General features: G+C 42.9%; 1 protein-coding gene across 3 annotated transcripts in view; it reads left to right on the top strand.

Moving 5' to 3' along the window:
- Positions 1-11,614: 11,614 nt before the first annotated feature.
- The window catches only part of MIB1 (MIB E3 ubiquitin protein ligase 1), a 75,958-nt gene continuing 71,567 nt past the window's right edge, over positions 11,615-16,005 (top strand). For 2 of the 3 annotated variants that reach the window (XM_071554688.1, XM_071554687.1), the window contains exon 1: positions 11,615-12,203. In XM_071554688.1, coding sequence (XP_071410789.1) covers positions 11,975-12,203 — 229 coding nt within the window. In that variant the 5' untranslated portion in view covers positions 11,615-11,974. The remainder of the gene's footprint in view (positions 12,204-16,005) is intronic. The other variant, XM_071554686.1, reaches the window with a different exon arrangement.

The following is a 16,005-nucleotide window of genomic DNA, read 5'->3' as shown; positions in this document are numbered from 1 at the left end:
TGAGCATCTGCTATTTAAGATGCATGCATGCACCATGGGAAACACAAGTACTTTCCCACTTCCGTATTTTATGGCTCAGATCCATGAACTGCTGAGAGAAGACAGACCTTGCTTGGTGAGACTCTTCACTTCATATCTTATCTGTGTTTTTCTTGCTATATCCAAATTTTAGAAATTAAACAAACAAACAAATGAACAAACCCCCCCCCAAAGAAAAACCAGCTAAAACAAAACAAAAAAATCAACTCCCCGGCAAACAAACGAACAAATCCCAGCCTTTTTCAATTGTTCCTCCTTACTAGGACAGATCTTACTGTAGACCTTCTACTCTGACATAACCAACATTATCTTGTTCACCATGAACAAGCTCTTGGATATTGTTCCACACTTTACCATAGAGAAGTACTGAAAAGGATTTTAGCATTCCACAGTGTAGAGAAAAGTGCTATCATTTTCATACAGAGTGACCAAACACTGCTTTTTAAAGCAATGGGGAACTCCAGCTCTGCTTTGACAACTATCATGAAGCCCCATTGTAATATCTAAAGACTTTGCAATCAAATGGTTGTTTCTGATTCCTTTGCTTATTTGGATGTGGGATTTGGAAACATCAACAAGAAATCTTCTAGTTAGCACCTTCTCAAGTAAAAGCAGTCTATACAGCTTTAAGGATTTTTCATTAAAGAATCAGCACAATCAAAGTATGCAAAGTAATCAATTGATATGTTAAGAAAGGTAAACTAAGAAGAGAGTATTGCAGAGATCTGAAAAAAAATTTAAAATATCTATCCAATCAGCTGTCTAAAGTTTCTGGAGACATGGGAGCAGAGCTACTGCAGCCATTCAAAAGAGTATGTGAATTTGTAAGCAGAAGCAGGAATTCTTTGGAGTTTGTTTCCTTTCCCTGCAGCTGCTACAGAAATAGGAAACTGAATGGGTGGAACACCCACTGTCATCGACACTACACTTCCTCAGCTGATGGAGAACAGCCATGCTGAGGTCTTGGTTTGGATTTTCTGGAAATATATGTCATACACATCAGATAAAGGGATTTATCATGAAGGAACACTCCAGCGTGAACAGCTGGAATAAATAGCTTAGTTCTGTGAACACATAGGCCTCATCAGTCACTTGAACATAGAAATCTTTGGAGACACTAATTTGGCTGAGGACTGAATGAACTGAGAATTAGACTGTAGGATGCAGAGGAACCTGCAACATCTGAAGGAGGGAACTAGTTGTTACTTGCAGTAGATTGTTCTCTTGCATTTGAATCCTTTCCCCAGTAAGCTGATGAATCCTTGAGTCATCCTTGGCTGTTGATGGTTAGAGAGAGCCTTTGAGCCATACAAAACCAGTAGTTAAATGGCTCAATCAACAATCAAGAGAGACTGTGTGCGTGAAAAAGATCCATGCACAAGGGTTGATGAGGTTTATCTTTGACTCCTACCTAGCTTGTGTTGATTACTCATGGAATATTAACAAGGCCAGGCCTATGTGACATGCCATAGGCAAACAGAAACAAATTATATGTATTGAGAAGGGCTGAGCTTTGTAGTTTTTTGTTGTTTTTTTTTCTGTGTAAACATGTTGCTGCACTGACAATAGCAATAACGTTAATAACTTCCTTCTGTTTCAAGCAATCCCCATCAGATCCTCAAGTTCCAGTGTTGGGTATTTTGAGTCTTTAAAAGATTGTTCTTTGGCCTACAACACATTCTGCAGAGCTGATAAAGAAAAGGCTGTATTCTGCTCATATTACAACCACTTGCAAGCGAGTGAGTCATTGCAAATTGTGCCTGTGTGAAAACAAGATGGTGACTTTGAACTCTTAACTGCATTTTTTTCAGAGGAAGAGAGTCCTTCATTCCCAGAGAGACTTGCTATTTGCACTATGGTCTGTGCTCTCTAAGTGCTGCATAAAACCATTGCCTCAACCCACCACTAATGGATTATAGATTAAGCAGAAACGAAAGGGCACAAGATTGTTCTTTCATACTGTCTCCCAATTTATTTTGCTTAAGCAGTAGATAATAATTGACAGAAGCAATTGAAGAGTCACAGTTTGATTTGCTTTTTTTAACTAGGAGGCTGGAGTATGTTGTCTTTATGTTATTTTTTGTTTGGGGAGGTGGTTCTGTGATCGTTTGGGGGTTGGGGCAGAGTCATTACATTCCTACTGACATTCCAGCAGACAGTTGCAAGCTGGTCCCACTGCAGTTCTCTTTATCCCCACTCTTGGAATGGATTTCAATAGGCAGTACCTCTGAGGAGAGGCAAAATGACTTTTCACCTCAAAGTTTTAAATTTGAGGTTCTGTTTGATGATATTCTTTTAATATTTGTTCAACTTTAGCACTCATCTAAAAATGGGAAAAACATCTTTGTGTCAGCATGACCTATCTTGGGAATACTTAAAAAGCTCCAAATCCATGCATAAAACATCTGCAAAGTTTTCCATTAAAGCAGGGGAGGAGGCACTTAATGTTGCTGATATTTATTATCAGCAGGGAAATGGGAGAAAAAAAGTGTGTTTGAAAAATTCAGTTCATCATTTCTCAAGCCTTTCCTCGTACATATTATAGATTTTTCTTTCCTTAAAATATGAATGAAATAGGGAATTAATGAAGTCAATGAAAATATTCAATCTTGGAGGCTCTTCAAATTTCAGAATTAAAAAGCCAGACTGTGCTTATGATTGTACTCCTGGTGCTCATGAAAAAATCAATAATTGTGGCATTAGCAATAATGCTTCTGCTTGTCCAGTTCTTGAGCTTTCCTACTCTTGCTATTATCTCCATATTCCCATGCATTCATATATTTTTATTCCATACTGCTTCTCTTCACTCTCCCATGAAGTATTATTTCTCAGACCTTTACAGTGGTAAAATTGAAAGGAACACAGGATTCAAAGACTTTTTTTGGGCCACGTGTTGGTGGATGAGAAACTCAACATGACCTGGCAATCACTTGCACCCCAGAAGGCCAACATCATCCTAAACAGCATCAAAAGGAGTGTGGCCAGCAGGGAAGGGAGGTAATTCTCCCCCTCTTCTTTGTCCTTGTGAGACCCCACCTGGAGTACTGTATCCAGCTCTGGGGTCCTTGGCACAGGAAGGATGTGGACCTGTTGGAGCAGATCCAGAAAAAGGACCGTGAAAGTAATAACAGGGCTGGAGCACTTCTCCTATGAAGACAGACAGAGAGATGGAGTTATTCATCCTGGAGAAGAGAAGGATCTGGGGAGACTTTACAGCAGCCTTTCAGTACCTAAAAGGGGCCTTCAAGAGAGCTGGAAACTTTGTAAAAAGGCTTGTAGTGGTAGGACAGGGGATAATTGGCTTTAAGCTGAAAGAGAGTTGATTCAGAGATTTCAGAAAAGTTGTGGATGCCCCATCCCTGGAAGTGTTCAAGATCAGATTGGATGGGGCTTTGAGCAACCTGGTCTAGTGGGAAGTGTTCCTGACTATGGCAGGAGGGTTGAAAGTGGATGATCTTCCAGGTCCCTTCAACCCACTCCATTGTACAACTCTATGATAATTTGATTTAAGTTCTTCCCTTAACTGTGTTTCCTTCAATTAAAATGTATTTAAATTCAGCAGGTGTAGAAGGTATTGTTTCTCTCTCTGTTTAGGTGGTTGAAGATATCTTCAGCAGCCGCTGCAACAGGAAGACTTCTCAATAATTGTTTCCCTTGGGGTGACTCCTGCAGGATCTAATATACATGAAAGAAGTTCCCTGCTGTTGAATACAGCTGGCAAACTGCTAACCACAAAATCTTGCTTAGTAGAGCATGAGGCCAATTTGATTAATCAACATAAAATATACAAAAATTATTTAATATTAAGTATTATTTAACATTTAAATAGTAGCGATGAAACTTTGTTTTGTGTAATGTAGAATGTTCACAGAAGAGTAAAAATGAACATTAAAATTCTTTGATATATAGCTGAGTATAATTCTCAGAAATGTTAATTAATTTAGGATTGATTGTTTTGTTCAGAAATCAAAGATCCAGGCCATGCTGAAAATTGAGAATATGAGACAGTCCAGTATAAAATAATTTGAAAGTGAGCAAATATATTCAGAATATTTTTCTTACCAATTTTTTTAAATTAAAAATGTTAACAGAAGCTACTACAGGACTTAGAGAACTTTTGTAGGAGTACAGTAGAGCTGGATGTTGAATCTAGGTTGAGTTTCCTTCTGTCTCCAAGGAATATTTATTGCAGCTTCCAGTAAAACCTTCTCAATTTTATTTACCTATTTTCGTTCCTTCATAATCACTTCAAAGAGGATAAAAATTTTCATCTTGCATTTCAAGCCCAAACATTTTAGAATGCCTTATAATGTTAACCCGCCCAAGTAAATAACTTCTGTTTTCATTTGGTAAACTTTTTCTGCCTACATCAATGGTATGGCTCCAGCTGAATTCAGCAGAGTCAGAAGTATGTCCAAGTAATTTTTTTCCTTTAGACAATTTCTTAGATTTTCTTTTTCATGTTACAGGTAAAAATTATTTATCAGCATTATACACAAATTTAAATGAAATGTATTTTAGACTTATTAACTTTATGCAAAGCATTTGGGCTTGTTCAGCAGCAGATTTTTAAATTTTTTTTTAAATTTCTAGGTGTGTTTTTATTAAATACAGATTTCAACAAAAGAGTGTACTGGAAATCTTACTTCTTAGAATTTAGGATTCCATCATGCTGTGACTGGGACTATTTTCTTATGACAAAACATAGATATTATTTGGTGCTTAAGTCATCTTTCAGGCATTACTTAGTGCATATTGAGTGCCTTTGTAATACAAGACAGACCTGTGCTTGACTGTAAGGACACGATTATCCCCATTAATTGCAACAAAAATTATCATGCGCATAAATTAGGAACATTCTTAAAATATCTTGATGAGTCATGGAGACAGTTTATTTTCCTATCAGTCTAAAAATATGACCTATCTGGTTCAGATTACATCTGAGAATATCAAGTAAGTACTTTCTTTACAATCTTTGCAATCAGGAAATTTAATATCAGAAAGAAATTAATTCCTCCTTCCAATGCATCAACTAATTTAAAAATCATCTATGAATAAAACACCATGTGGCTAAACCTTTGAAAATATCAGTATAATTTTTTTTAATCCTCTAATGTATGCTGAAGTAGCAGAATTTGTGTAGATGTGCAAACATGAGTATATGGTTTTGTAGTGTTACGCTCTGGATTGCTACAGAATTTTTACTTTATTTTGTCTTTGAGTATTTAAAACCAAGCTTAACCTCACAGGTATGTTGTTTTCTCTCCACTCAGTATAGTTCAGCATAGTAAAACGTAAAGCCTTAACCAAGGAAGAAGATGCCTGGATGCTGCTGTTATGGAAAAGTGATCTTCTTTATTCTAAACCACTTTTTTCAACATGTGGAAGTTTTTAGCCAGATGCAGAAAATTGTTCCTTCTTTATTAGAACATCTCCGTGGGATTAGTTTTGTTTTACAGCAAGAAAACAAACTGATGTATGCATAGTCTGTTCTCTGCTGAACTGTTTTTTCTTCCTAGAAAAGAGGTATCAGACAGAACTCATTACAGAAAGAAGCAGCGTTATGGACACGGTGGGATAACACATGTGTTCTAATTAACAGGTTCGTAGAGGATGCCAATAGCATAGTGAAAACGAAACACACCAAAGCAATTTGCTATATTGCATGCCAACTTGCTCAATATCTGGCATTAAAAATATTTCAATCTGCGAAAACTGGGACAAAAAAATCAATGCCAGTTATTCATTACACTTCTGAAAATTGAGGAAGAAAATGTTACTGTGTTATGGGTAATGAATCCGGTAAGTAAAGGGGAGGAAATACAGTGCAACAGGTTACGAGGCTGGGTGAATTCGAACATTAGTGAGAGATTATTCGTGGCCACGCGATGGCAGCAGAGGCTGAGGAATTAGGGTTGGTTTTGACATTAAACTACGGATAGACAGGATATGCCCTAAAGTTCCTAGCTGGTACTTCAGGTTTCAGAAAATATGCATTATGTACATTTTCATTTTAAAAGATGTGACAAATTCATCAGAACATAAGTTTCTGCAGAGATCGGTTACATACTTTTCATTTAAAAAAAAAGGAAAAAAGGAAAAAAAAAGAAAAATTTACACTTGGGGCAAACTTTTTTTCCAGTAAAACAGTGTTTTTCATCTCATTTGCCAATATTTCTACCTTTCTTCTTCAGTAGTAGAGTTAGTTCCACCCAGAAGAGTAGGCACATTTCAATAAAAGCAAGGGAGTTGCTTACTTTTTCTTAATTTATTTCTCTGATACTTTTGTCCAGAGCAAAAAACCCAGCATTATAAAGCCCCCTCTGGAGATAACCATAAAATTAAAATCTAGAATGCCTTCATTTTGCAAGAGAAGAAATAAAAAACTTGCTTACTCAGTCTTGAACTGAGAAGGCAGAATTTTTGGCCTCAGAGCAGGATAAATTGATCAGCTCTTTATATTTTAAAAAGAAAACTACAGTCTTCTCATTATATGTAAACTAGATGCTCTTTCTCAAGTCCTAGGAAGCTATCTACGTATATCCTTTGTATGACAAATTCTAAGAACTCAGAATTCATGCAAGATAGTAAACAAAACCTCAAAACTCCACAAATTAAAAATTATCTTTCCAAGAAGCTGAACATATAGAAGCAGGCCTTTCACATGGAATTCTCTTCTGCAACAGGCAGTACCCTTCCTGCAGTGCGTGTTCCAGATCCTACACTGCAAGTTCAGCTTTAATCAAACAAGATGGTCCAGAAAAACTTCTGTCAGTGTCTCTCTTCAATCCATGCAAATACTTCCATTAGGATTTCCTGCTGGAGCATGACATTTTACAGAACAGAAAGGCGCCCAGGCAGAGTTTAGGCAAGCAGCTTTCTGGAACAGTTAGGTGGACAGGAGCATAGATAGGTATCTCTCAAACTCTATGAGTGTTGTCTTGAGGATTGCCTAACCCTCCAGGAGAGTAGCAGCTGCTTTTACAAAAAGTCAATATGCTCTCCATAAAAACAAGGAATTTGCAGGGATATCATTAGAGAATGCACAGCACTGGATTCGGCATTTCTCTTGGCCTCTCATTGTGTTGCTCTAATATGGAAGGAAGTGGTAAGGAAGACCATAATCAACAGCTGGAGGATGGTATGACTCAGCAATATACATAATTTTGGGTAGCCAGAAGGGAACTTGTTCAGTAGTTCATTTTGTTCATTCAGATCCCTGCACTGAATGCATATGATTGGGTCTTTGCAATTGCAGGTGAGTGTGCCTAAAGCACTGTGGATTCCCCTCCTCCAGCCTGTGATTCAGCTGCTCTGTCATGACTACCTGAGGTGTTCCAAGCAAGCACTGCCTCACAGGGCAGGCAGCAGTGGTTCATTGCAGTAGCACTGTTCAGGCAAATAAGGCCTTTGGCAGGTGAGTTTCGGTTGCTTCTGTTGCAGCAGCTTAAGGCAATTACTGCTCTGCCAGTCTGCCCTGGTGGCCTCCTCCCATAACAGGAACGGTGGGGAAAAACCACACAGTCCTTTTTCTCTGCTGGTGCTGGGTTTGAGGAGGGTTATGAGTGAGTGTGATTTCTAGACTGTAGACACAAAAAGGAAAGAAAGCAAAGAAAAAAATCCATCCTCTACCTCTAGTAGTGAGGTTTTAGATGGCATTTTCCCCCACAATCCGAGGACAGACAATTACCTGGACTGTGAGCACATGGGTTCACAAGGGAAAATCCTGTTTATCTTTCTGTGATAAGGTCACACATCTAGTAGATGAAGGGAATGTGGTAGATGCAATTTTTGTGGATTTCAGCAAAGCTTTTGATATTGTCATCCGCAGCATCCTTCTGGACAAGTTGTCCAACCTGAGTACAACCAATCAGCCAAGGAGCTAAACTCTTCCGCCTCACAAAAGGCCTTAAGCCAACAAGAGCTTTTTTAAACTAAAAAATTAATATGAGTTCTTTCCTACTATGACTAGTTTCCCAGTCTGAAAAAAATGCTGATACATATCTGAAAATGCTGTATCTGTCACTTTTCTAGTCACAGCATGTTAATTTGATCCAACTTCCTATGGAATCTTCATCTTGTTTATGCATTTACTTATTTTATTTATCTCTAATTTTACTTCAACTTCTCAAAATGCAAAGCTCTCTTTTTCCTTTTACTATCACATTGTGATTCTTCTATCTCCATCCTTCTGCAAATCTCAAATGGTCTTCAGGTGCTTACTCAGAATTAGATTCTGTTGCTTATTATTCTAGTATAAATGCTGACATATATTCTTGTGCTGATACCAGAAGAGTATCAGAAAAGACTACTAAATGTCCTAAGTAACTTGACAAATAAACTTTTCCCCAAAGCTATGTCCTTTTCCATTCTCTGTTGTCATAGTCATTGGCAAGTGAATATATCAAATCAGTCTATCCAGTCTTTATTTTCTACCACATAAATAAAATGGTACTGTATTTTGAGCTGCAGAAAACTCCCTGTTAGCAATTGGGGGAGCATTCACATTCAGTCCAATTGGTGCTGGGTTCCAATTATTACCTATATTTGTGTTTATCTAAGAAATCTCTGAAATAATCCAGGCATCTTTAGAGATTCTGTTTTTGCCAGTGAATCATCACATAAAAATAGCAGGCAAGTAGAGGAGACACAGGGGTTATTGTGACAGAGCATGAGTTGTCTGTAGAAGGATTATCGGGAGAGAAGAAGCTCCAGGGTAATATCTACCCACATGCATTGCTGCTGAACTGCAGCAGCAGCAGACTCTGTTATAGTCTGTAATTTGGGAGATAACTTTCTTGGAAAAATAATTGTAAGGGATGAACTCTTCTGATCTCAGACTTTGATGGGTTTTTCTGGCATACATTTTTTGTCCAACTGTATCAAAGAGTAATAGAGAAACATGCTCTGGGTTATCCTTAGATATGCATGAATCAAAGCACAAAAAAGTAGAATGAGGCAGATGGGAAAATGATGCCCCTAAGAACCTGGATAGATCCTTTGATAAACCAAGAACTGTCCAGAATTTCTGGGAAATTCTGCCATGCACCAATGTAATAAGCTAGCATGAGCTGTGGGTACCTTAGTATGAGGAGAAGCATCTGCTAAAAAACCACACTGCCTGGCAACTGCATGCTTTTCTAGGGTGATATCTGTTAGATTTCTGAGGTTTTCTCTGCAGAAGCAGAAATTTGACACTGCTTGGGATTGCCCATTGTCAGGATAAGATTTCCTGTTTAAGGCAGCATTCTTTAGCCTTAGCATGGGTTAAAGGACCTTTACTTTTTATCTTACCCTACACTAACGTGGCTCGAAGTCCTGTTTTTGGGGGGAAGGGTCATTCACGGCATCAATTTTGTGAGGAATGTGGTGGTAGTCTGGTGGTTACATGTTCATATTCTTCTCTGCTACACATATGGTAAAAAACTACACAAAAAGTTCAGGAAATGACTCTTCTATCCATATGAATTACCACGAAGGTGAAAGAAAGCACAGAGAAGTAAAAATACACAGGACACAAGGGTAGCTGAGCTGGGTTCTATCAGCCATACCCCTGTTGACCAAGAAAAGATTTTATTTTGTCTGGTTCATCCTTGTTTGTCCTTTAAGGTGAATGCTTTCAAAGAGGCAGCACAGAACAGGATTAGAGAGAGACAAAAACAATTGGAGAACTCTTCTTAAAATGAAGAACCGGATTTTATAAGAGAGAAGGATGTGTGGATAAAGGAAATTCTTGAGTGTCACAACAGTGCTAATGAAGAGAATCGTTGATGAAGAATTTAATTGCAGGTATGTGCTTGATATTTAAGCAGGTTCCTCCTCTGTGTAAGTGATGCTCCGAGGTGGAAAGGGTGGGTGGAGGTACCCTTTAACTGACTTGGGGGCACCCAAATGCCAGCTAAAACTGCTCATGAGCTACAGAATTACAGCCCCACCAGACTCACCTCCCTAGCATGCAAGACTCATGTCCACAGTTGGAATATAGGATTTCAGCACAGAAAAGTAACTAAAAAATGAGGAAAACACTACAGAGATTTAGAAGCATAGAATCTCAGAATCATAGAATGGTTTGGGTTGGAAGATACTTTAAAGATCATCTCATTCTAGCCTGTCCTGCCATGGACAGGGACACCTTTCACTAGACCAGGCTGCTCAGATCTGCATCCAGCCTGGCCTTGAACACTTCCAGGGATGGGGCACCCATAGCCTCTCTAGGCAACCAGTTCCAGTGCCTCATCACTCTCAGAGTAAAGAATTTCTTCCTCATGTTTAACCTAAACCTGTCGTCTTTCAGTTTAAAGCCTGCCATGGTCATGGACACCTTCCACTAGATCAGGTTGTTCAGAGCCACATCCATTCACCTAAGCCAGACCGCGCATCACTTCGTTGACCCAATGTAATTGATAATCCCTCTGCCACTGAAGGACAGGCGACACGGGCAACTTGTGGATGGAGGAGGAGGAGGGCAGTTCGGGAAGCCCAGCCCTGGGAGCTGCTCCACAACATCACCCCAGCACCACATCACCCCAGCGCCGGGCACGGCGGCGCCGCCGCCCTGGGGACGACTCCGCGATTCCAGAGGGAATCGCCAGCCTGGTGACCTGGAGGAGCCCGAGGCAGCCCTGCCGGCAGGGCTAAACAAGCCCCTCCGCCCTCCTCCGCTTGCTCCCCTTCCCGCGGCAGGGAGAGCGGGGCAGGGAGGAGAGCAGGACAGAAAAAGGAAAGCGGGGGAGGGAGGAAGGCAAGGCTGGAGGAAGGCAGAGAGAGTGGGGCAGGGAGGAGAGCGGGGCAGAGCAGGCAGGAAGGCAGAGAGAATGGGGCAGGGAGGAGAGCCGGGAAGGCAGAGCGGGGCACGGAGGAGGGCAGGGCAGGGAGGAGAGAAGAATGGGGCAGGGAGGAGAGTAGGGAGGAGGGGAGGACAGAGCAGGCAGAGCGGCGCAGGGCAGGGAGGAGAGCGGGGCAGGGAGGAGGGCAGGGCAAGGAGGAGGGCAGGGAGGAGAGCAGGGTAAGTAGGAGGGCAGGGCAGTGCCGTGCCGGGAGGAGGGGAGAGGAGGGGAGAGGAGGGGAGGGGAGGGGAGAGGAGGGGAGGGGAGGGGAGGGGAGAGGAGGGGAGGGGAGGGGAGAGGAGAGGAGAGGAGGGGAGGGGAGAGGAGGGGAGGGGAGGGGAGAGGAGGGGAGGGAGGGGAAGGGGAGGGGAGAGGAAGGGAGGGGGGCAGGGAGGAGAGCAGGGAGGAGAGCGGGGCAGTGCCGGGAGGAGGGGAGGGCAGGGAGGAGGGCAGGGCAAGGAGGAGGGCAGGGAGGAGAGCAGGGCAGGGAGGAGAGCAGGGCAGGGAGGAGAGCAGGGCAGGGAGTAGGGCAGGGCGGTGCTGTGCCGGGAGGAGGGGAGGGCAGGGAGGAGAGCGGGGCAGGGAGGAGAGCAGGGCAGGGAGGAGAGCAGGGCAGGGAGTAGGGCAGGGCGGTGCTGTGCCGGGAGGAGGGGAGGGCAGGGAGGAGAGCGGGGCAGGGAGGAGAGCAGGGCAGGGAGTAGGGCAGGGCAGTGCTGTGCCGGGAGGAGGGGAGGGCAGGGCAGGGAGCAGAGCAGGGCAGTGCCCGCCGCTGTTCCGCAGGGGGCGCTGCACCGCCGCGCCGGCCAGGGCACCCGCGCATGCGCAGCACGGCGGGGCGGGGGCCCCGGCGGTCTCCCTGGAGCCGCCGCCGTCGCGGGCGCAGGTCCCGGATGTAGCGGCGGGCGCGGGGCCGCCGCGGGAGCGGGCGGGGGGCGCCGCTGGGGCCGGAATGGGCGCGTAGGGAGGCGGGAAGGAAGGAAGGGAGCGAGCGAGGAGAAGAGCCGGACGGAGACTCCCGCCCGGCGCCCGAGGCAGCCGCCCCCATCGGGGTCCCGCTCCGCCGCCTGCGGGCTGTGCGCCCCCTCCGCCCGCCCCGGGGCGCCGCCGGGATGAGCAGCTCACGGAACAACCGGGTGATGGTGGAAGGAGTCGGGGCCCGGGTGGTGCGGGGCCCGGACTGGAAGTGGGGGAAGCAGGATGGCGGCGAGGGCCATGTGGGCACCGTGCGTAGCTTCGAGAGCCCCGAGGAGGTGGTCGTGGTGTGGGACAACGGCACCGCCGCCAACTATCGCTGCTCCGGGGCCTACGACCTGCGCATCCTCGACAGCGCGCCCACCGGTGAGCGGGGACGGCCCGCAGGGGCTCCCGGCGGCGGGGCCGGGGGGGCAGCGCCCGGGGGCACTGCGGGTCCCGTCCCGGGGCCGGGGAGATCCTCCTGACCCTCTCGGGGCCACGCCTGGTCCAAGGCTCGGGGGGGAGTCACCCACCCTCCCCTCCCTGCGCGGGGTGTCCGTGTGTGTGTGTGTGTACACGAGAACTTGGGACCGGGTGCGTGGCGTGGGGCCGTGGGGACAGGAGAAGTTGTCCCGGGATTGCTACATTGGGTAGGTAAAGCGAAAGGGACCTGCCATGGACGGCTCCCGCTGTTCCCGGGGGATCGGTGGAGAGGGGCAGCCGAGAGGGTGATACATCAAGGTTTGGGTTTGTTTTCACAACCCCACCCCTGTGCTTGAATTCATATTTTAGAGCGCTTTTTGTGAAATGGTGACAGTCGTTCCTGAGTCCAGCATAGAGAGGATTACAAAAGAGAAGTATTTTTTTCTAAAGATTAGATTAAGTGGTTGAAATTCTGTTTTGTCTCGTAGTCTGCACGTTGCCTTTTATCTGTATTGCCAGACCTGCTGTAAAATAAGGAGGGTACTGGGGGGAATAGAGAACATTCGTCCATTTTTTTAACTGCTTGTCTGCTTGATATTTATGCTTTAAATCCAGACATTTTGGACAATGGATTTAGATCTGCACTGACATTATGCGGCAGTGTAAGTGTTGCAAACACTGCAGGGAAATGTTCATTTTAGCACCTGTTTTTACAGTGAAAATTCACAAAGAAAAATATCTGTTTTGTCAAGTTGCATTAGAAATAAAGGAAGGTGATTTTTGGACCGGGTAGGATTGCCTCAGTAATGAGGTGGTTGGACTGATTTGTTGAAGTACTGCTTTTTTGATGAGTCTTTCATTTAGAGTGTGATGGGGAGACCATCTTTTTGTGCCAGCCATGTGTGGTGTTACAGAAAGGAAAATTATAGGAGTGGGTTGAAGCTCAAAGACTTTTGAGGAGATGGAGTCATGGAATTAATTCTAATTAATTACAAAAAATGTTGCTAAGAAAAAAACGTATTGCATGGTGAGGCTTTGAGATGGTTTTAATTTTCTGTGACTGGATACCTTCCTCTCTGCTGGCTTCATGGTTGTTTTTTTGTTTGTTTGTTTTAGAGGGTAATAAGTTGAAAATCCTTTTGAAATGGACTTTAAAACAAGAAGTTGAGTAGTCTTTCAAGTTGTCAGTCCTTGTCTTACAGACATTCGTGCTTTGAAACTTTACCTGCATTCGATACCCTGTAGAAACCAGTGGGACTGCTTTGCTCGACTGCTGAAGTGTCTGCATGAATGTTGAACATGAGCCTCGAATGCTCATTGTTCCAGCTCGGCTTGACGTATTCGCGAGCAGACGGTATCCGGTTTAACTGCTTGGAAGCCTAGACTTAATATTCAGTCTTAAGTGTTCCAACCCGGCTTTTGCTTTGGTGATTTTTTTGTTTGGTTGTTTTTTTCCTTTATTCCTCCTAATTTTAATTTCTGTTTATACTTTTGTGTTAGAATTTTCACTTCTCTTTCAGGTAGGACTGTGTATATTGCTGTGGGGAAAACTCATAAACATTGCTGTTGTCAGGCTTAGCAAAATGGTATTTCTCTTTCTGAGGCTTCTGGCCAATACGTGCATCATCCTCATGGAACTAATGCATGGAACTCCCCAAGGCTGCTGGTTTTGCTAGAGGGAGTTACTTTGGAGGTCATGATTCCCTGGATATAGGAAGAGTAACAACGTGTGAAGTAGTAGCAGCAAAAAACCAAAGTTAATAAAATTAGGATGTCATCAATTTGGACTGAAATCCTGCATTTTCTACTGATTCACTTTGTAGTCTTGTGCAAATCACTTCCCTTCTTCACCTTTTTGTAATGACTTTTTGCTTCATGGTAGTGACTATCCGTTGTTTAGTGTAAAGGACTCTGGATGATAGTTTGATACTGTCTCTAGGGGCATTTATGTAAGTGGGATTAGGTGACAGGAATTTCTAGTGGTAGTAGCAGTAGTGATGCTGTTGAGCAAGGAAATGCAGGGTATGAGAGGGCTTTTTGTTTGATGATACTTTGCAGGGTATGAAATCATGGCTTTTACAGTTAAAAAAAATCTGATTCATAAATATACCGTCACAACATGATTGTTAGTTTATAGGGAAATTAAATTTAAAAATATAGTAGTAAAAAGCAAAATTAAAGTAATTGTTGCTGGGACTTCTTTCTCTGAGGTATTAAAAACCAGTTTTGATTACACAGTCCTAAAAGCAGCGCTCACAGCCGGAGTCGCTTCTTTGACGAGTTTGAGGCCTGTGCAGCCAGAAACAGTAGTGATGCATCAGGAACTCTTACTGTGTTATAAAAGTAATGTTTGAAGCTCATTCTATTAATAAACATGCCAAAAACAAAACCCAAGAAACTTGAGATTGATACATGTGCACATATATGTGTATGCCAGAGCAATGCTTCACAGACTTACAAAATGTACTGTTCTTGTCTTTTATTGATTGTAGGCTATTACCAGCTTTGTGAGACTGTTCATTTCTTAAAAAACCTAAATAGCCTCAGTACTAAGATATTAGGATAGTCTTCTTAAAACTAAAAACTCATTTGTGCATTACATGAAAAATCTCTTGTAAGCTCTCTGCTCACGATGTGGTCATCTGGGCAATGAGTAATTTGTGGTATGAGGTTTCACGTTGTTCTGACTGTATTAGCTGCCTCTTAGTGTGGCCATATTTGCATTGGGATTGATAAACTAAAAATCTGAAAAGAAATGAGATTTCGGAAGAAAGAAAGCTTCGGCTGGGTCCCGAATAGTGGGTACCTCAGCAGATGAAGTGGTGGGGTGTGATACATCAGCAGTGCAGGTTGTTTGCTTGATTACTTGCAAATAAATCCTGTTACTTTGCAAAGCAGCCATTTGCCAAGATCTGGGAGTCTTGAATGTCCCCTTTTCCTGGTAGAATTGTGAAAAAGAAACATAAGGTAGTAATTTTTGGAGTTGCTGAACAGAAGCTAGAAGAATATAAACCCAAACTTTACATTTAGAAGGGAAGGCAGCCTTTTGCCAGAGGTAGAGGCCGGACAAGTAGCACGTTTGTAGGGAGCACACCTGGCTATGTTCACATAACACTCATGAGTATTACAGAAACTTCTTGTTTATTCCCTTTCTGAAGATTTGCTTTCTATAGAGGTTAGACCAGAATTATTTTGTCATCTATTTCCTCTTTCTTGTGGTTGATCCAAAGTGTTATTTTCCTGATGAAAAATATTTAGCCAATTGTGTTTGAACAAGGGAAGATGGTGGAGGGGCTGGCGACAGGAAATGGAATCCTGATGTGGAATTATCCCTCAGCCAGTGTGTGCCTCCATCAGTGCAGCGTGGAAAGCGTTATGTGGGTATTCTGCTAATACTGAAAACTTAGGTGTTATCTGTTGAAGAGCTGATTAGCTTTCTGTGCTTGCATTAGTAGTTTTTGTAACCTGAAAAGCTGCATAATTCATCATGAAGTCACACATGTCAGAATATTTTAAAGGCAGACCATCATAGACAACTTATCCTACACGTTTGTTCATTTATTCTTGCTTTTAACCCTTCCAGAGCAATTTAAGGCAAATTGTCTTAGTCAAGATTTTTTTAGTGGCTATTTGTAAATACTTTTGCAAGTTAAAAAAATCTAATAGCTTCCTGAGCAGTGGTACTTGGGAGGTCTGGTTTGTTGTTTGGGTTTTTTTTGTTTGTTTGAGTTTTTTGTTTGTTGGGGATTTTTTTAATAAATAC

The sequence above is a fragment of the Pithys albifrons genome, chromosome 4, assembly GCF_047495875.1.
Source record: "Pithys albifrons albifrons isolate INPA30051 chromosome 4, PitAlb_v1, whole genome shotgun sequence".
Classification (NCBI taxonomy): domain Eukaryota; kingdom Metazoa; phylum Chordata; class Aves; order Passeriformes; family Thamnophilidae; genus Pithys; species Pithys albifrons.
The sequence above is the reverse complement of the archived record's forward strand: the minus strand, read 5'-3'. Positions and strand labels throughout refer to the sequence as shown.